The 21,105-nt window shown below is 33.2% G+C and overlaps 2 protein-coding genes across 2 annotated transcripts; one reads left to right on the plus strand and one right to left on the minus strand.

The window, feature by feature from the left end:
* The first annotated feature begins 1,394 nt into the window (after nucleotides 1-1,394).
* On the plus strand, nucleotides 1,395-18,445 carry LOC130444209 (nuclear pore complex protein Nup205). Its single transcript, XM_056779267.1, has 9 exons — nucleotides 1,395-1,497; nucleotides 1,552-1,715; nucleotides 1,768-2,116; nucleotides 2,171-2,623; nucleotides 2,680-3,428; nucleotides 4,562-4,856; nucleotides 6,267-9,845; nucleotides 18,098-18,222; nucleotides 18,310-18,445. Exons 1-9 carry the CDS (start codon nucleotides 1,488-1,490, stop codon nucleotides 18,391-18,393), a joined length of 5,808 nt encoding a protein of 1,935 aa, XP_056635245.1. The 5' UTR covers nucleotides 1,395-1,487; the 3' UTR covers nucleotides 18,394-18,445.
* On the minus strand, nucleotides 11,382-21,061 carry LOC130444210 (uncharacterized). Its single transcript, XM_056779268.1, has 3 exons — nucleotides 20,658-21,061; nucleotides 14,685-15,280; nucleotides 11,382-12,331 (listed from the first exon to the last, which is right to left on the minus strand). The coding sequence occupies exons 2-3, from the start codon at nucleotides 15,003-15,005 to the stop codon at nucleotides 11,402-11,404; spliced, it is 1,251 nt and encodes a 416-aa protein (XP_056635246.1). The 5' UTR covers nucleotides 15,006-15,280; nucleotides 20,658-21,061; the 3' UTR covers nucleotides 11,382-11,401.
* Nucleotides 21,062-21,105: the final 44 nt, after the last annotated feature.

Genomic DNA, 21,105 nt, shown 5'->3' on the forward strand with positions numbered 1-21,105 from the left:
ATTGTGGTTCTTAACCCTGAACGATAGTTTATCAAAGTTTACATTTTGTATGGAAAATACTGATTTTACATCAAATTTTTGATAATAATAAGCTATTTTTTGAGTCATAAATCCATAAGTATGAAAACCGCAAACAGTAACCTATCAATTATGCAAAAAAAAGACGTCAATTCGCCCTTGTATATTAAGGTAGAAAGGATCCTATCATGGCTATGAGCCCACTACTTCAATCAGTTTCTTATCAACAATGAACGTGATTCGGATTATTTTCGATGCTATTTTAAAAGTGACGTTTAAACCCAGAATGTCAGTTTAAACCACAGATGTCAACTTTTTCACGTTTTATAGATGGCGTTTACCGACTTCGTTTTAAACGTTACGTGGGGGTAGTTCAACATGAAACTGAGCATCCTAACCTAGCTTTTTCAAATTGTTCACTTTTTTAAAAAAATACCATGAGTAAAGGGTTTTAGTATTGCTAAAATGACTGAATATTGTCGATACGCTTGATGCTAATATAATATTAGGTAGTAAATAGGGCTTTGGTTATTTAAGCCCTATTTTAGTATATGCGTCTATTTCGTTATGAGGATGTCACATTTACCTTGAAAGTGTAATTCATCTGTAACAACGTAACAACTACTCAAAATCCCAGTAATAAGAAAGGGGTAAGGTGGTTGCCCACTAGTTTTAGGAAAATTTTTGTTTTTAATCCCAACATTTCTCTTAGTGATTTTTTTTAAAATCGTCCCACTTGTTTTTATTCCCACAATTAAATTACTTTGCCAGCTCTTTCCAATCTTTACCCTTTACTTTCTAAGTCAGCGCATCAGTTTTTTTAATTCAACTCTTTGTATTTATTCAAATGATTGACTAAAAACACTAACTCTTTATTAGAGAAGAATTTTTTTAATACATATTTCTTTAATAATTAAAATGCAGAGCCAATACGAGAGAATTTTTCATATTGGGTTAAAACTGGTGAAAACTGACAAAATCGCTGACTTTTACTGTGACCTGTAACATGTATCGTTGGAAAAAATAGGCATATAAAAATTTTAATGGAAAAAAATGTAAGACAACTAAATTCAAATTATTAAAGAAAAATAAAACAAGTTGGTGATATTGGTCATTTTCGGATGACGTCACAAGCAGATGCCATATTGTCTTGAGGGACAAATATTGCATTATTTATATCAAAATTATTATTAGTAGTAGTATTTTATTATAAGTTTTTAGATCAAAGATATTCACTGCAATCAAAGAAGCGCTCCAAACAATTAATTTTCTATATACAAATAAAATACAATGCTACAGTATATTTATTAGAGTTTAATTGGTTGAAGGTTGTAACAAGTTAGAGGCTAAATAAAAACAAAAAAGGAGAAATTGACAGGCATAAAGCGACATCTATAATAGCGGCGGTTGAAAGTTAACCTCAACAGCATTTTCTTGTTGTTTTTCCTATTAATGAAGATATTACTACAATGGATGATGGTAAGATATTCTAATTAATATATAAGTTTAATTATATTGTAATTGTTTTTTTAGTACCATTACAAAATAAAACAGAGGATTTGTGGAATCCATACAAGGAGCTTAAAAGTAATGTTTGGAAATATTTAAATCAAAGCTCAGAAGAATTGAATACAGCCGAATTTGAAAATGTTTTACGGCGAAATAAACAAAGCTTTTTCTCACTTCTACAAAATCCGGTAAGATCTAGTAGTGTCAATATAATTCAAATTATATTCCAAACACTTTTAGCCTAAAGACATCAGCGCAAGAGAAGAACTTAAGAAAGGTATGGTAGATGGGATAAACGTTAGAGGTATTGGACATCAAATAATATCAAATGAACTCTACCAGGAAACTATAATATTGTCAGACATGTTCTCGATAAACGAACTAGTTGCATTAGATCTACTATGTACAGCTCAGATGCAAATGCCTTATTATCCAGGGCTTCCCCGAGGATTAGTTGCTGTTCTTTTATATTATGATGGTAGAAAAGCTCTAGTTACAACATTGCTATACCTTGTACAGGCTCGTAATGGTGTACAGTGGAGTGTTTCATGTAAACCTGATATTGCTGCTTATATAACTAGCTACACAGGTATTTATTTTACAATTATAAATGTATAATCTTCTAAATAGAAAATATCTGTAGATCAGTTAATGGAAGGAGGCTTATTCAATAGAATTTTTGAATTACTAAGAACTCTTGATTTGAGCAAAGAAATAGATCATTTACAAGCCAATCTAGCTTTAGGGGGGCCAAAACATAGACGTCAAGTTATAGATATGTTCAATGATATTAGACATATCTTATCTGACATAGTATTTACATGGGCAGCTCAATGTGGTTTACCAAAAAATGCCACTGTGGCTCTTATAAATTATTTAAGGGAAACCAAATTGGAAGAAGAATCTTCAGGAAAAATTGATGATGTTAATTTATATTTACAAATGGCTTTTCTATCAGCTTTAGATGTTAGTATTTTGCATACAAGAGAAGATGGTGAAAAAGCTGTTCAATCTTTACCAATATTCGAAGATACTACTTATATTCCTACCATAGTTAACGAATTTTCAATGAATAAATCAAAATGGATGTGTGAAGGTAAATATAACCTTCAATCTGTTATTTTATTTGTAAATTTTTGTTGTTTTTTGAAGGTTTACAGGCATTATCAACATTTGGATTGGCTGTTTGTATAAGTTCATTACGTGATATACCTCAAAGTTTTCGTTTCCAAGATGCAATTAACAGAGAGGAATCATTTGCAGATACGGCAATAGAAATGAATGTTTTTACATTTCTTCACAATATTTTTCTTGAGAACAACACTATTTACAAAGAACCTTTCCTTTACAAAAGGATCCATAACTTAATGACTGATTTTATATTTTCTATGTATCCTAAAATTAAAGATTTGAGAATGAAAGCAGATGAAATTGCTAGAACTATGCAAGTTTATATAAGAGAAGGACTAGAAGTTCCAGCAAACTTGCCCAGATATTTTGAATATTTGCTGTTATCTGTAGGAAAAATATATAAAAATGATGTCTTAAATACTGACTATGTATCAGACTATTGGAGTCCCATTGAAATCAATCCTAATCAAATCAGTGTTTCAAGAGCAGCACCACGTTCAGTTGCTCTTTTTAAGTTTATAAGATTAGCTGGTGATGTCTTACCCACCACATTATTTGTTCCTTATTTAACCATGTTGAGTGGTTTATCTTCTTCCCAGCAAACTGCTAGGCATTGTTTCAACTTGTTGAAACAAGCTGGGTTACATATTTCAGGAAATTTGTCTTGGGATCATTTCTTTGTGTCATTTTCCCAATATTATAATAATTTAAGACAAGAAGCGCCCCCACAAACGGATACTATTTACATGACAAGGGCTCCTTATCACAAGGTAAGCAAAATTATGATTGTGGTATGTCAGAGGTTAATTGAAGATGGAGGTTAGTTATTAGTAGTAAGGTATCTCATTGACTTAATAAGAGTTATGGATCCCTTTTACCTATCTTTTCACACGTAGTTCTGGGATGTCAATATTAGAAAGAAAGTGTTGAGATACTTATAGAGCTAAAGAGGATTATCAGCAAAACTGTTCAAATATTTGATTTAAAATGAAACTTTTTTGAACATTTTAGATAGAATACTAATTAATTTTTAATACTGATTGCTATACTCTATTTATCATAAAAAAATAGTAAATCAAGACATATTCATGCATAGTGTACTTGATCAGAGTTAAAGCAATTAAGAAATAATTTGTGGTTTCATCTAGTAGATTAATAATATCAATTATAAATAATTATGCACAATTATTATTACAAAAATATACAATGTAAACGTGAAGTTAGGAATATATACAAAGTCCAACCAAACCTTATCATTAGTATGTCCAGCATTTACCCATGTTTCATCCAGGTAGTAAATTTTTCTATTTTTTTTACAAAATTTCTTAATTTTTTCTAAGGTATTCTCGCCTCCACACAATTAATTCTGCTTTTTTAATAATAAACTGTTTTTTCCTATTTTTGTATTGAAATCCCATTTCTTTTAATAAATTATAAAATGTTCATCTTTTGAAATTCGACACCTGATCTAGCGGCACCATTATAATAATAGTTTTTACATCATCCATAGTCCTGAGTCCACGTTAATGGTAGAAAAGTTTCAGTTAAAGTTTTCATCATATCAGTTTGAAAATCTTTACTATTACTTGACATAAAATGTTTTCTTCTATTAGGTCACAATCAATTACTATACTTCCTAACTCTATTGAGGCATCCTACAAAGCATACTTGAGTTTTAAAGTAATTATTTTAATGGAACTATTGAATGATTCCATCCTATAAACTGAAATACGTGGCAAAATCTTACAAAATTGACAGAATAATATTCTTCGTTTACTTCCCAGCAGCCATATTATTTTCATTTTGTCAGCATATTGGAATGTCCTATTGTCCTCTTTTGTAACCTCCATCTCCGTATCATTGAATTCTTTATGTTACATATTATTAACAAAAACTTTTTAAGGGTGTGTCTCCTCAAGAACTTGAAGGATTACATGCAGTTCTCTTACTTATCCGTACTGTGGCTGAACATGACGAATTTTCCCGTTTGGCACTTTGTGAACACCCTGGCTGGTCGCCACTTTCAACCTTATTGGGATTGGTGAGTTGTTCTATACCAATTCCCCTTAAAGCAGATCTATTATTAACATTAGCGGCACTTTCAAAAAGTTCAGAAAATGCCTCTCAGATGTGGGAAAATTTGGAAGCCTCGCAGATTTTGGTTACTATTCCTACTACATCAAGTTATGCTCCTAGAGGTAAGTCAATATTCTTAAATTTGAACAATTTCATTTTCTTGAATATCTATTTTGTTGCTTCAAGGTACGATTTAATAAAAAATAGTTTTTTATGTGAATTATTTTTGATGTTTTGATATGGCTTTGGCTTTTATTAATTACTAATTACTGATTAATAGTCAAATTCAAATTTTATATTAGGAAAAAAACAATTCTTAATTTATATTTTTTACAGTTAGATTGAAATTTATGAAATAGCATTAGTTTTGCTCAATTTGTATTCTTATGAACCCTTTCCAAAAAATATAACAGTGGAGCAATTTGTAACTGTTTCTACCTAGTTTTTAGAATACTTTCTTTTTTTCTATTCAAGGACAGAAAAATAGCTCTAGTTTTTATTTACATTGAATATTCTGGGATTTTCATCACTCCAAATTCCACATTTATATTTGTACAAACGTTCATTTTGGTACTTAGCATCATCTAATGTCATTAGATTTTTATTTGGTTGATGTCTAAACAAATCTAGTAACATCTGCACAAACAATCTCTTTTATATTGATTTATACTTAATCTGTTTTAAAAGCTTTTACAATCATCTATTGACATATGTTTCTAATAAATATTTTATAATTGTTTGTATTTAATATTTGCTTTATAATTGATTCGTCATTCAAAAATTTTTTATTTGTACATTAATCAGCCATCAGAATCCAAAAGTATTCTACGAGGTAATTGGCTGGCATAGAACACATTATCTCCAATGGCATGATAAGGTCTCTTTAAATAAAAGAGCCTCTATATTTCATTCTAGATGTATAGGGAGTCGTCTTTTTAATGGTCTTTCTCTTTGGGGTTCTAATAAAAGTTGTATTAGGGGATTCTCATGTCCCTCTAGTCAAACATGAAACTTGTTGCAATGCTTCTGGATTTATTCTGAGATGTACGTTATGCTAAGATCTTTGTCTTTGATATATATTAAAGTGTATTCACCATTGCACGAAGTATTTTGAATTGAGACCTCTGGAGGATACATTGATTGGTTTTATCACAGTTTTGTAAATTGAGTTCTTGTTGTCCGCAGTCAATTTAGATTTTCTTTCTAATAACCAATCTCGAATTATAAGTGTCAATTTATAGATGGAAAACTTGTATATGAAAAGGTTGTATTAAATTAGCACATCGAATAAATGTTTTAGTTACTTTGCTCTTAGTTATTGAATTATGAAAAGTTTATTGAACTGGATTAGTAGTTTTATTCAAAAACATGTCTAAAAGTTTCTAGCTACATTAGGTTTAATGATCTAATTACAGTATTTACTAAAATCACAGTGATCATTAAATTAGTACAAGTTGTATGAAATAAATTATTTATTTTACATCCTTTTAAAACTTTTCTTCTAAATTCTAGTTATTTAAATTTTATTACAGGCATACAAACAGAACTAGAAGAAATTGAATCCCGTTTGGAGGAATATCCTTTGACACGAGCTATGCTTAAACTTCTTGATGAATTAACTAATTTTGGTATACCAAGAATGCTAGGTGCAGGCCCAAGAAAACCAGGCTTCGATCCATATCTTTCCTTTATTATTAATTCGGTATTTCTTAAACACCACACCAGATCATATCGCAACCCTTCAGAAAAGTGGGACGTTGCATACCTTTGCTTAAAACTCATTGAAAAGTTTTTAAATCAGTATGATCCTAAAACTAACGACTTTCTCGTTAGTAATTTACAGAGTGAACCATCTGCTCCAGGCTATCATCTGATGCTTCAGTTGAATAGCAAATCTGAATTATTTTATGTTTTAATGAATTTGATAGATGAGGGAAATAGCTTCTTTGAAACGTTTGTACAATTCCATTCACAAGAACCTGTGAAAAATAGCATTTTATCTTCTCTTAATATTATATATAGGGTTTTGATATTACAAAATAAGTTTTTTCGCCTACTCACCTCATCTTCAACTCCTATAGTTCTAACAAGCATGAATAAACTCTTAATGTCTATAAATAGACGTACAGGCAAGCCAGATCACTGCGTTAACATAGCGAAATTCGTAACCTACCAAGTACATATGCCAGATCATTCGTATGTTGCTGTAAGGATAATTACACATATTACAAGTTCCTGTGTTATCCATAATCACTTCATGAACATACTTTTATCCATGGAAGAATCAACGGAACTGATTAAGAATGGCTTTGTGGAATGTTTGGATAATAACTCTGATGAAAATACAGAAACTATAGAAAAAACTAAGAAAGAAATAGTCAAACTATTGAAGCAAGCTCTACCTTATAATGCTCCTAATATGTCGCATTTGTTATTAGGATTTGATATTAAAAAGGAAATTTCTAAGACTGAATTTCAGTTTCCAGGTGTTTTGGGATTTCCCAGATCATCATTCCATTCAATTATATCCATTATGGATGCTGCTGTTCATAATAGTTTTGAAAAACCTTCTCCTACTTTATTGGAGTCAGTTTATCATTTACTGTATCTACTCGCATCCGACTCTAAAACGTCGAGTCCTGTTTTGAGATTCATAAGACAAAATAAAATGTTTTATCAGGAACAACTTATTGAAAGTTGTAGTACTATTGGAGAAGATTTAGCTGAGTATGGACAAGTGACTTGGTTACTTAAAACATTAGCTATTGAATTGAAAGTGTTGAGCCAATTAAAACAAGTTACTCATTTGAGACAATTAACTCATTTTCTTATAAATCTTCCAAGCGAAGAAAAAAATAAAGGAATGTTTGCCATGATTGAGCAAACAACAATAGATACTAAAATGATGTTGCCTGAAGCATTAAAAATGGACAATTTTTTGACCAGCTTGATACCACTATTCGAAATAAATTTATCAGCTCTTGAAACACCTAACTGGGAGTATTTTGATAGCAATGTATTATCACAAATTTTGCAGAATTGCCAACAAAAACATCCCCCAAAAATGATCGATTTGAAGAAATTGCATCAAGTTTTGTATGATGAATTGAAAACTTTACAAGGAACAGCTGTAATGGGGCAAATACAAGCTATCACGCAGGAGATACAAAAAGTGCTTAAATATGCTCTTGAAACAAATAAAAGAAACGAAACTTTTACAGTTATCACTCGGTTTACTGATGCTTGGAGGCAAGTAGCCGAAGTTCTTGTTTTGTTTACCCCTATCGAGATCCTCTCCTCCACAGAACAACAAGTCGTTAGCATTTCTCTATTAAAACATTTATTAAAAGATATTTCTAAAGCTCAACTATTACCTGAAGTATCCAGACTTTTGTCAGGGGCAGTACTTTTACTGACACATAATCTAAGAAAATGTCATTTGCGAGAAAAGAAATTAGAAGAGATCTCAAGCGTAAATACTGATGTGCTGGTGGATGTTCTAAAATTATATTACACCTCATTAAAGGAAATATTGGAAAATCTAATACAGTGGATAATAGTATCGGATGTAATTAATGGCGAATTGAGAGTTAATTTGTATGCGTCACTAGTATCATTTTTACAACTCACTGATAAAGATGCTCCACATGAAGATGTTATGTTCAATAATAGTCTATTTGTAACTCGATTGGATAGCTCTAAGTTGAGTATTACAGAAGAGAAAATGCCCCTCGAATTTTCAACAGAAGTATTATCCAGTTTCGGCGATAAATTAATTGAAATTATTTGCCAGGACTGTATCGGCGGACAGGAAATTTGTAAAATATTAGCCATGTCAGGTTTCACTCACTTGATGTTAATATCTGGAAATATCAATTGGATGCTGCATCTATCTAGTAGAGGCTATTTGAAACACATTATTCAAAGCATTGAAGACAGCAACAATGAACTAAGAAATATTTTGGAGCCACAAGCAGAGTCTATAAAACCACTTTATTTGTACTCGGCGAAAATGTTGTTGTTGGCTCGTGTAGCTGGTACGAAAATGGGTAGTGAGCTACTGTTAGAACAGAAACTACTTACAGTTTTCAGTAATATGTCAGTTTTTTCATTCCATCCGGAAATTTCTAAAATTTGGCAAGCTGATGATATCTTAGAAGACTTCTTACCACCGCTAGAACAAAAATATCTTCAGCTATGGCTGCCTACTTTACATATTTGTAACGCCATTTTAACTACCCTTGGAACTGAAAATCAATCTGCCGTGGCTCAAATTATGTTCTTCTTATTAAGCCACTTGGATGTGGTCGAATTGATATTGAGATCAGGATGTCCCGATCTTTCACCGATGTCTCTGAAAGAACTCTCTTTATTAACATCTATTTTTGCCCGTACTGCTAATAACAATTTGATAAATATCCTCGAAAATCCCAACATTGTTCAAAACAATCGAGCCCAGTTGTACAGAATACAGAAATTAATGTTGTCCTTATTGCCAAAATTTATTTTGTCCGAAGATAACGTTAAAAAGTTGACGAGTCATTCTTCTCATGAAACTGTCACTTTCCAAACGTCAGATAGATTATTATACGCGATGCAGATCATCTCTAATCTCCTCTGTTACTCCAGAAATATCGTAGCTAATAATGGTATCGAACACACTGGGATCGGAGTGCTCTTTTATCCAACTTTGAGCGATCCCTTGTTGAATAACATAAGAAATGTACCGAATAACAATGAACAAGAACCTTCATTGGGCATAGTCGTTCAAGAACTAATAAGCGTCGTTAACTTTCATCATCAAGAAAAAGTGACTCACGATCTTTTAGTAAGAAAATTGAGGGAAATACCGGATATGAATTCAGCGGAATTGCGTCCTTACATTAACGAATCTATTGAATTGAGCGATTTGTCCAGTAAGAGGGAAAAAGCGTACGAGGTCATATCAGATAAATTGGAAAAGAAGAAAAAAGAAATCAACTATTGCGCTTTTATCATTGAGAATTCTTTGTATATTATTTGGACACATCTGGACTTTTATATGCTTAAGGCGATTCCTAGAACAAGAAACTTTATGCAATTTCCGATGAATCCATTGCTGAAACCAGATAGTAAGTAAAGTTTAATTTTTTCATAAATTTTTCGTCAAAAATTCTAGATAGTACGGCAGCTACGGGTTTCATACTCCCCTCAGTTTTAGAGCGTTTTCCTATAGTTTTCGATGTGTAGAATCGATTTTTCGAGGGTGCCGAGCATAAATCTGGTCGAGTAATTTTTTATAAAAGATTTAATTGTTTTATAAAGCTATAACTCTTAAACAAAGAGAGATATGAAAAAAAGGTTTAATACAGATTTCAAGATTTGTTGTAAAAAGATCTACCAAAAAAGTCTTTACAGTTTCTTGCAAAAAATCTCTAAATTATTTAAAACTTTTATGACAGAAGGTTTTCTTGTCGGCAGTTCCTGTGCCTCACAAGGATGGTCCCAGATGTACCTGTCCAGACCTAGAGATGGCAGTAGTCGAATACAAATACTACTGTATTAGGAAGTAAACAATCTATACAGTATATATTATAGTTTGAAGACGCCACGTTGTTTAGTATTTCTTTGGCAGCCATTAATAGTGAATGTTTTCAGTGAATTTGTGAACATGGAAAAAAATGGTTACCGTTATGTGATACAATACTTTTAATTGAAAGGCATTAGCCCAACTAATATTAAAGCTGAATTAGATTCTACTCTGGATGAGACTTTTCCATCGTTATCAACAATAAAATATTGGATAGTAGAGTTTTAACGAAGTGGTACGATCTCCAGAAATGTTGAAGAAAAACCACAAAACGGTACTGGATGATCGTCGACTAAGAGTACGGGAGCTAGCCAACAGTAGGCATTTCAAAAAGTGCGGTACATCGTATATTAAGTGAAAATTTGGACCTGGAACAAAACCAGCGTCATGAAGATGTTTACATCGAGTGTATGGCAATATTTCATAGAAATAAAGCCAAATTTTGAGCCGTTTTATAACCATCACTTCACTTCATGAAATAGGAGAACTGGCTCCAAAGAAGACCGTTCCACATGCACGTGGAATAATTTCCATTTACTAGCTTGAAAGAGGAAAAACTATCAACGGCGAGTATTATGCGAACTTATTGCAACGTTTGAATAAAGAAATAAAGCGAAAACGGCTGTATTTGGCTAAGAGAGAAAGTGTTGTTTCATCAAGACAATGCCCAGACTTAAAAAAATGACTTGGTTGTCAAATATTTTCCAACAATGAAGAAGTGATGCCGGCAGTTAAAGGCTATTTGGAAGAGCTTGACGACTCTTCTTCTTTTTATAAAAAGGAAAAGTGTATGGTGCTAAAAGGAGATTACGTGAAAAATAAATATATTTTTTTCCATTTCCATTTTGTGTTTTCTTTGTTGGGACAGGTACTTCTGGGAACATTCTCGTATATTCCTGCATATTCGGGGTGAATAACCACTACGTATGAATTCTCAATTTGAAGGACTCTCTAAAACTAGAAATTGTTTTATTCCTTCAATAAATATCAGGACATGTTTTGATAACTTTTGTATACAGATCTAATAGACTAAAAACTACAAAAGGTTTGAAACAAATATTAATTTTATTTAGGATAATACAGCAAACAAAAATTTCATTACAATTTCGTGTTATTTCTACAAAAACTAGGATTATGAAGTTTCTTTATCAATATATTTGGAGAAATAAGTGATTCGGGAAACTTTAGTTTTTGGTTTTGTAAAAAAAATTGTTTCGTCGGTTTCGGAATATTTTTAATTTGCAAACGTCCTTTAAAATTTTGTACTGGAGTAATTTTTTCTTTGTCAACTTTTTTCTTCGATATAATTTTACCTGTGGTCATTTTTCGGGGTTTGTTTTCTTTACATTTATTCAATTCGGATTTTATATGAAACATTCGTTGTGTTTCCGCTCGAGTTTTAGAGTCGAAACTTTTTCTTTGTTGCGGTTCAGCCGTATGGGGTTTTTGACCCAATCGGAGTTTGGTATTGAACACATCTGAAGGATTAAATTTTTTCTTTCTGTTATCTACAGAATGCGATTTAATGCTGCTGATATTTTTATCTATTATTTGCTTTAGATTGTTAACGCTTCTCTCCGAAAACGTTACCATGTCTATTTGTCGTGAAGGTGCTTCAATATCAACTTGTTCAAAATACTTTTGCTCCGGTACCGGCTCGACATCTTTGGCAGTTTCCCAATTACTTAATTTTGTACTGTTTAAATCTTCTGTTGTTAATTTCTCTAAATCCTCCTCAGGTATTTCTTGCAGACTTTCTTTCTGTCTCATAAACGTATTTTGGAATATAGTTTTGATCTCTGTATCTATTTCGTGAGCATTATTTTCCATCAAAGACAAAGTGGATCCATAATTTCTGTCGATTTGTTCTTGAAAGCTATTTTGTTTCATTCTATTTTTCGAATGCGCTAGTTTTATCTGTCGTCTTCTCTCTTCCAGCATTTTTTGAATTTGCTTGAGTTTTTTGGACGTATCTTTAGTTCCTTCCATTAATAATTTAATAGTGGACGCTGGTCTTATCGCTTTCCTCTACAAAAAGAAAACATCTGTCTTATTTTAGCTCATATCAAAACCCATTTGAAATACAAGATAACTAAACGCAAGTGAAAAATATTGATATTTAATTAATGTAACTAGGTAAGATTAAGTTCGAGGGCCGTTTTTTTTTCAACCTCCGATAGGCTATAAATAAAAGACAAATTCATATAAAACAATAATTATCGCTTACTTACTTACGGTTACTTTTCGACGAAGAGATTGAGACATTTGTCATATCTTCTCAATACCCTCTTCAAAGAGTACAAAACAGACCTTGAAACTTCTGGAAATTCCGTAAACAAAGCAGTAATGGTGAATCTGCGGTTTTCTTTAACCATTCTGTCAACACGTTGAACCAGGTCATCTGAATCGATAGATTTGCGTCCTTGGCCATCTTCATCATGCACATCATTACGGCCATCTTTAAACTTTCGACAGCATTCACGCACAACACCATCATTCATGAGTTTTCCCTATACACAAGAGTCATTCTTTGATGGATTTCTGCAATACTATGGCCTTCAGCCTGTAGAAAACAAATCACATTTCGCAATTCACACTTGGTGGGAGCATCAATAATGGCAGATATGTTTATGTGGCTGTAGCGCAACGCCGACTGACGCCTGATTGTCAACAATGGCGGAGTGTGTAGTGCAAGAGCTTTGCAGTCATCTATAACGCATGCCCGCGTAGCGTCTACACGGGGTGATCGGAGGTTGAAAAAACGGTTCTTGTATAAATTTTTTCTTCCTTTTTGATAATTCAATATATTATTATAAGTTTCACGTGTATGGCGCAAATATCTTATTAAATTTATCCCCTTGGCTTCTTGGTATCTTATTATTCTCAATTTAGTGATAATACTTCTATTGAAAGCTCTATTCAATCAATATTTTTTCCGTAAAGAGAATCTAGGTGTCTTCGACGAAGAGAAAATGCATGATTTCGTGTTGCAAAAATAGCGTCTGAATATTAGACAAATAATTGAAAAGACATTTTCAGTAGTCTTCCAACGCATTATATACACTATACACCAAGTACTCAGGAAAACCGATGTCATAGAAAAACTACAAAAAAAAGTAGATTTGCTCTTCTATCTTCTTTGACGTGACTTAGGCATTTGACAAAGTTTGGAATGCATCAAAATATTTTCTATGCAAACACTGATATTTTTATATATGAGAGAACGAGTTTTCAGAATGAAACCAGAAGATGCTTTCTCAGACTCAAAGATTGACGGGCTGACGACACAGCCATTCTGGCCACGAAGAAGCGGAAATGAACCAACAGGCAATTAATAAAATCAATTGTTGGGCAAATAATGGAAGAATAACCTCTAATGAGGTACATAATACATCATAGAGCAGTATTTGCAAAAACTATTCGACAGGCAAACGTGGCTCATGAACACCGAGTTCACCTGCAGACTCCAAGAAAGTGAATTTATCGGAACTTCTTCCCTTGGAAACGTACAAGCCTGTGGAATTAGCTACCAAGGCCCGTCTTTCCCGAACACTACAACCTACAGAAGTCTTAGATCAATATCCTCAGGCACCTCCGTAAAGCAAACACTCCTCGAACTGCTCTAGTGCAATAGTATTTAACCTCTTGTGCTTGCTTTTTATATAAAAAAATTAAAATAGATATCACATAGGAAAATATGTTAGTTAACACTAAATAAAAAGTTGCGCTGGAAAGGTCGGACCAAAAAGAAACGAGAACGCATTATATAATGAATTAATTTACGTAAACATCCCGAACATGGAAAATCAGTGGTTAGACAAAGGACAATTATCAAAACCGGTCTCAAAGATCGATCAGGCGAGTCCATTTCACCGTGCGAGAGGGAGGACGCGATGAAATGGTCTAGTCCATGTCTAGTGCTGGAATTGTCTAGTATGACAGCCAGTTAGAAATAGTGTGGTGTGAAGACACCGTTTTCTAAAAAGCGTTCCAGCCACCCTCACCCCCCAAGGTTCCCCCCAACTACCCAGCATTTAATTTGGATCTTGCACCGTCAAATTACTATTTATTCAGATCTATAGCGGATTTCTTTCGTGAAAAAAAAACTTGAATCCAAAGAATATGTTGAAATTGCAGTGCGATAATTTTTTGCTTCCAAGCTCAATTATTAAGGTCTTAAAGAGCGTGGTTAACGTTGGGTTAAAAGCAAAAAATACAATAGACTAGACTTCACATATCAAGGCTTTCTTTTTGTATGATTATCAATGAACATTAGAAATCGATATTATTTATAGGACACCTTCTATATTTATCGTCTCTTCCCAGAAATAGAAATAGTATGTATTTGATTATGAAAAATAGAATATTAATTATTACTAACCGTGTAATTATTTCCTGGATTAACTTTTTTTTCCAACAATTTAGATGGATGGGGATGCAAAATAGCATGTTCTGATCCCAGCTTCGGCATTTCTATTCTAATCATTTTTATTTCGCTGTTAGATGAAAAGCCACAACTTGGCAGTATAGCTTTAAGTGACGGTTCATTTTTAATCTGTTTATTTAAAATGGGCCCATACACTTTTTGAAATTCTTGAAAATTGTTTGTTTTAGATTTGTTTTGGAAATTGTATGTGGCTTTCTTGGGATCTTGAGTTAATTTAATTTTCTTATTGAAATGCGGCTCTTTTGGTTCAATCATTATTGGTAGATTATTTTTTTCACATTTTGTGCATATAGTTTTCGAGAAGTACGTTACACTTTGAATTTATAAAATAATTATGACATAAAGACGTTTAGTTTTTGACAATATAATTATGCACTCTCTCCCCATCTCTAATTCGATTATTTTATAACTGATTTATGTTAATTATATTTATACACAAATAAAGGACACCCGCTCGGTTTTACTTTACGACGTTACCCATCTACGGGGTGTTGTAACAAATAAGTAGGTCTTAAATTGAACCACATATTCTGGAATAGAAAATAATTTGATTGACATAACTTATCCCAATTAAAATAAACATACAAAAAAAGTTACTGGCTCCAATCTTTTTTTTTTCAATTCTTCTTGAATTCTTCAACATTTTGTAATGAACTCATATAATCACACGAACTTTTCTGTGGGTTATAATTACGATGATTGTATGAAACCTCAACCTGAAGATGTCAGCACTTATCAATATCAATTAGGAAATATATTCACGCATGTGTGAGAGATTCTCACTAAAATATCAGCCATTTTGGACAACTAGTTTTTGTTTCACAATCATTTAAGTGGGTCGTTGTGAAGATTTTTTTAAAAATGAAAAAAATTCAGTATCGAACTGTCATTAAATATTGGTTTTAAAAGGCAATACGCTCACACAAATGAAAGAGGAGATAGACATTGTGTATGGAGTCTCTACGCTATCATATACGACCGTAAAATTTTGGACAGGGGTTCGGGACGGCCAAAAAACTGAGACCATCAGCGAAATTAGCATGAGAAGGTTATAGAGAATAGAAGAGGCTATCGGCATAAGAAATTAAATGCATTTAACACACACTGAATGAAGGACTATGCAAGCTATCCGCGAGTAGGGTCCTAATTTTGGGTTTAAGTAAAATGACTTGGATTTTTGTCGTCGATTCATAACTGTAGATAAAACATGAATCTCTCACTATACGGCTAAAACGAAAAACTAATCAAAACAGTGCGTTGCAAATGACGACCCCGCTCCGAAAAGCGGCTCACGCAATACTTGGAGTTTGCGAAAATTGGGTAGAAAATTCAAAATCCATAAGAAATATGTAAGCAACATTCTAAAGGATCAGAATGTAGTTCAAAACTCAAGAAAATCGCACCGAAATATTTTGAGAAACAACAAAGAGAACAAAAATCATAATTTAGAAGGTTTGGAAATTATTATAGACGAAGAGTCATACTTTTGACGAGAGAGAAATGACGAATAATAAGACATATTCTTGTCAAAAAAGTGAGGAAGTAAATTTGAAGTATTTCAAAAGACACAAAAAGTTGAACTCGAAAGTATTGGTATGGTTGGTAATATCTTTTCGTGGTCGATCTTCAGCATAAATTTGTCCTTATAGAAATTGTGTAACCGCCAAAATATATGAAAAAAAGTGTGTTAGATCTAGATTAATGCAGTTCATAAAGAAAAAGTATTCTGAAGGAAATGTTGTGTTTTGTCTATATATGGCAACTGCTCACTATACAAAGGACTTTGTGGGAGCCTTTGCAGAGTTAAATATTCCGACTAGGAATGTTCCTAATTAAAGGTTTTTGGCGAAATTTGAAACAAAACGTATATTCTGAAAGTTGGGAAGCAGCTACAGATGAAGAATTGAAAATAAATTTTGATCAAACTTCGAATTCAGTATTTCATAATTTAATGCAATATTTGTAAACAAAAGTTAGGAAAGTGAACTGACTGGATGCTGATTCAGTTATATAAAATTTGTGTAATTATAGTGTAGTAAACAAAGAGTTTGTACGGATTTTTTGTCCCCATGCCTTTGCGTAATTATTTGTGACATATCTGTCAGGTACGCACGCACGCAAAGCAACATTAATAAAGTGCTTTTAATAAAGTTAGTGCGATCTTTTAATAAAAAAAGGCATTAACTTGATTGAATCAGGCTTTCATGGCTCTTCTTTTGTTAATCGATGGCTACTTGTCTACAAGACTCCTGCGTTTCCAGTTATGAAAACAAAAGAATATAGGTTTTAATACATAACCAAATTCTCGGTGTTGTTTTTTCATTTTTAATTTATATACGATTTCCAAATTCAGAATATTTCATTTTCTCTATTAGAACGATATTGTATTTTTAAAGAAAATCTTGTCTAATAACCCTCCACCACAAAATAACATTTCAGGTTAGAAATACCAGGTATGTGTCGAATGCGACAATGTCACGCTCTCAGTTTTTTTTTGTTACGTCGTATCTGCGTACGAAATTATGTTTAACGAATTTCAACAAAAATGTCCGAACTCGCCGCTACCAAATCATTCAACAGTGTGGAAGACGTACCAGAAATTCTAAAAAACTGGCTGTTGTCCACGCATCGCGCTCTGGACGATCGGTATCTGTAACAACCATGGAAAATATGGAAACAGTGGCGCTGGTGTTGAGCTACTGAACCAATCTGCAGTGCTCCTATCGGGAGAATTTTAAACATCCGAAGGTTTTTTACGAAGAATGCACTACCGAGTTTACCGTCCGCGCTTCCTCCACGCACTTTACGAGGATAATTTCGATCGCAGATTGGAATTTTGCTTGTGATACCTCGGATGCAATTGGATGATTGTCCATTGTAACCTTCATACTTAAAAGTACAGTCAATCCGCATAATTGCGTGTACTGGAATCCTCAGAATCCTCACGTCTTCGTTGAATAAGAATTAAATCTGCCTGGGGTGTATGTGTGTGAGAGCAGGTATCCATGCGGGAGGTTTCCTGTGTCTATACTTTTATGAGGGTCACGTGACGAGCTAAAATGATCTGGCTCGAAGATTTACGTGGGCAAATGGACAACCATCAACACGTTGAGTGGCCCGCACAGTGACCTGACACCCTGCGGTTTCATCCAGTGGGGACTTTACAAGGGCCGCGTTTTTGCAAGAGGGCCATGCACCCTTCCTAACCTAAATTCAATTGAAGATATAGTGCCCCTTTTTAAATTTTTTTTAATAAATTCATTTTGACGGTACATTTTTTCTCTTAATGCAAATTTATTGACTAACTTACGCCGACTTCTATTTATACGTATTATTTGAAATTGCAGCTACTCTTGCATCTTCCTCGGAAGCTACGTGGAAAGTCTCCACAGACCTTATTAGCAGTTTAAAACAAGGATTGGTTTCCCTCTTTAATGACAGTTTCACGAAAAGATTATTGGAAACCGCACAGGTAATTAAAATTACGATTTTCCATTTGATATTTTTTCAAATTATTGACGGTAGAGCGTGGATTAGTTGAGTTATGTATGTTTTTTAGGATCGTAACGATTCCGATAGAGGATTTGTCGAAACTTTATTAAGAAAAATCAAAAGGCTTGTACAGTTCGTTCCAGTTAAATGATTTTGTAATTTTTTAGTATAGTGTTATTTTTTGTAATAAATTTTTTATTCTGTCTTCTAGTTTTATTTTTTTCTGTACTTTCCTTTTCAATTTGTATTGAAAAACAATATCTAAACGACATTAATAAACTAAATATTCGCCAAGGAATTGTCTGCAGGAGTTAATTCGGTAAATATTGAATCTCTATTTGCTTAATCCCTGAAGTTTCACTTCTTGCCGCTGACATATGTATTCCTCTTTTTCTGATAGAAAGAGAGATTGAAATTCGAGAATTTTTGCCGCCAAAAAGAACAATTTTGCCCAACTTTCACGCGCCCTTTTTTGAAAATTTAACCTAATTACATTATGTTTTACTCTGTTTTTCCTTAGTCAAGCATTTTGCTACAGGTAAACAGACAAACGATTCAAAGAGTGTCCAGTTTCAAATACCTCGGTTGCTACATTACTGAACAACTGGATCCCGATAAAGAAATAAAATGTAGAATTGAGATAGCTCGTACAAGAGATCACTCTTCTCTAATGATAATTTAAAATTTCAACTCCGGAAATGGATGCTCAAATGTTACATATGGTCAATTCTCTTATAAGGTGTCGAAGCATATCTACCATTAATTGCTTAGAGGCTTTTGGAATGTGGTTATATAGACCGCATACTCAAGATACCGTGGACAGTCCTTAGCAGAGCAAATGCGGTTCGTGAGTTGGTGGATAACATTAAATGCAGGAAAATAGCTTATTTGGGACACATAATGCGTGGTAACCGGTTTAATATCCTCCAGTTGATTATGATAGGTAAAGTTGAAGGTTGTAGAGGAATTGGAAGAAAACAAGCCTCTTGGTTGAAGATTATTAGAGAATGGATTCGGATAAGAGAAACAGAACAGTTATTTAGATTAGCTCAAGATAGAGTTTTTCCACGCTGATCGCCAACGTCAAGGGGACTTGATACGACACGCTAAGAAGAAAAAGGTACAATATTTAACAAGTCGACACAAATATGTGCCTATGCTGATGATAAGACACTATTAGGAAGAAGTAAAACTAGACTGGTAGAGTTGTTCGAAGACATAGAATAGAAAGGGGTCCCAACTCATAATCAATGAAACTGAAACGCAGTTTTTAACCGTTTCAATGAATACAACTTTCAACTTAGTAGACCTTGCAATAAAAAAAAGAACCTTTAAGGAAGTAACAATCTCTAAATACCTTGGAAATCTAATGGACAACCATGCGAACTTCTCAATATCGATCAGAGATAGTAATAGCTTACTATGCAAATCTGAGTCTACTGAAGAACAAATTTCTAAAACGCGCCATCAAAATGCATATCTACAAATCTATTATGCGCCCAGTGGTTTCATACGAAGGTGAAACATGGACGCTGACAAAGAAAGATTGAGACGATCCAAATGGAAGTAACCAACAAAACATATGGATGCGTAAAAGTGGGAGACGAATGAATGAATCCTACAAAACCGACATTGTTCCTCTCACCAAAGCTCGAAGAATCCAACGGTTTTGACATATTCCACAGGTGAAGACTCCCTAATTCCATGAAAAGTCATTTTGGCTTGACGTCACAACCAGCCGCCGTATTGTTTATGAGGACAAATATTGCGTTAATTTAATTAAAATTATGGTCCTATTGGTGCTTTATTTTATATTTTTTTTGTCAAAGACATTCATTTCAATAAAAAAGCGCTCGAAATAAACAATTCTCTATGCACCTATATAGATCATTTCGAATCACGTGGTTTGAGACGTCGACCATATTGTCATAGGGACAAACAAAAACTTTATTTCATTTGTGTATAGAGAATTGATTTTTTCGAGCGCTTTTTGATTGAAATGAATATCTATCGCCAAAAAAACGAAAATAAAACACCAACATAACATTGTTGAGGAGGCTGATGCCCCCACAGGACCGTGTGGTAATATATGTTATTACCATAGACATAGAGACTGCGTGTTTCATAATATAATTTTTATATTAAAAAGTTGCCTAAGGTAGAGCTACCTTTGCTCTACTGTGCGGTAATTGGTGATGTGAGATAACGAAGTAAATAGAGCAGTAAGACACAAGAAATTAGAAGGAACACTTTGACAGAGATATCTATAGCTTAAGTTTATATCTCTTTCTAATATTGGAACACAAATTTCATCGAATGTACAGTCTAGTATTACTATGTCTATGGTTATCACATACCGGTATACAGCATTGGTGTCTTCAGCATTAATGTTCAAATATTTTTTTCTTCTCCTACCTTATAGGAATCTCTGCATTCTGCATAAGGCAAAGGTTATGTTGAAACTTCTTGGGTAAAACAAAATTAAACGTTTAGTTTTTTTGCCAAACTATGGACGGTAGAAAAAAGCCGCAGTTCTTTTTTATTCTATTTAGAAAACTAGTGGTAATAAATGAAACTGTAGATCAGGCCTAAATTGACACTTCCGAAGATGATATTTTGGTTACCGAAACGCGTTAAACCATGTACTAATGCAGTGGTATTAATTAAAGAAAAGGTTGAGAATTCTATTTCATATTTTTTCTAATTTAACCTTATCGTGTACGTCCAGGTCAAGAGATAGAAGTTGAAATTTATTGATTTGAACTAAAAATAAATTAGTACTTTTTGTGATGGATTCCGTATTTGCCCGTAGTTTTTATAAAAAAATATGTTTAAGGCATATTCATCGTTATTAATCTAACAT

This window comes from Diorhabda sublineata, chromosome 5 (assembly GCF_026230105.1).
Source record: "Diorhabda sublineata isolate icDioSubl1.1 chromosome 5, icDioSubl1.1, whole genome shotgun sequence".
Classification (NCBI taxonomy): domain Eukaryota; kingdom Metazoa; phylum Arthropoda; class Insecta; order Coleoptera; family Chrysomelidae; genus Diorhabda; species Diorhabda sublineata.

Excerpts from the sequence above, each read along its gene's own strand:
- LOC130444209 (XM_056779267.1), top strand. Across the intron at positions 2,624-2,679 it reads ATCAAAATGGATGTGTGAAG|GTTTACAGGCATTATCAACA; the intron begins GTAAATATAACC and ends TGTTTTTTGAAG. Across the intron at positions 3,429-4,561 it reads CAAGGGCTCCTTATCACAAG|GGTGTGTCTCCTCAAGAACT; the intron begins GTAAGCAAAATT and ends AAACTTTTTAAG.
- LOC130444210 (XM_056779268.1), bottom strand. The coding sequence starts at position 15,005 with ATGATTGAACCAAAAGAGCCGCATTTCAATAAGAAAATTAAATTAACT. Across the intron at positions 12,332-14,684 it reads ATCCAGGAAATAATTACACG|AGGAAAGCGATAAGACCAGC; the intron begins GTTAGTAATAAT and ends TTCTTTTTGTAG.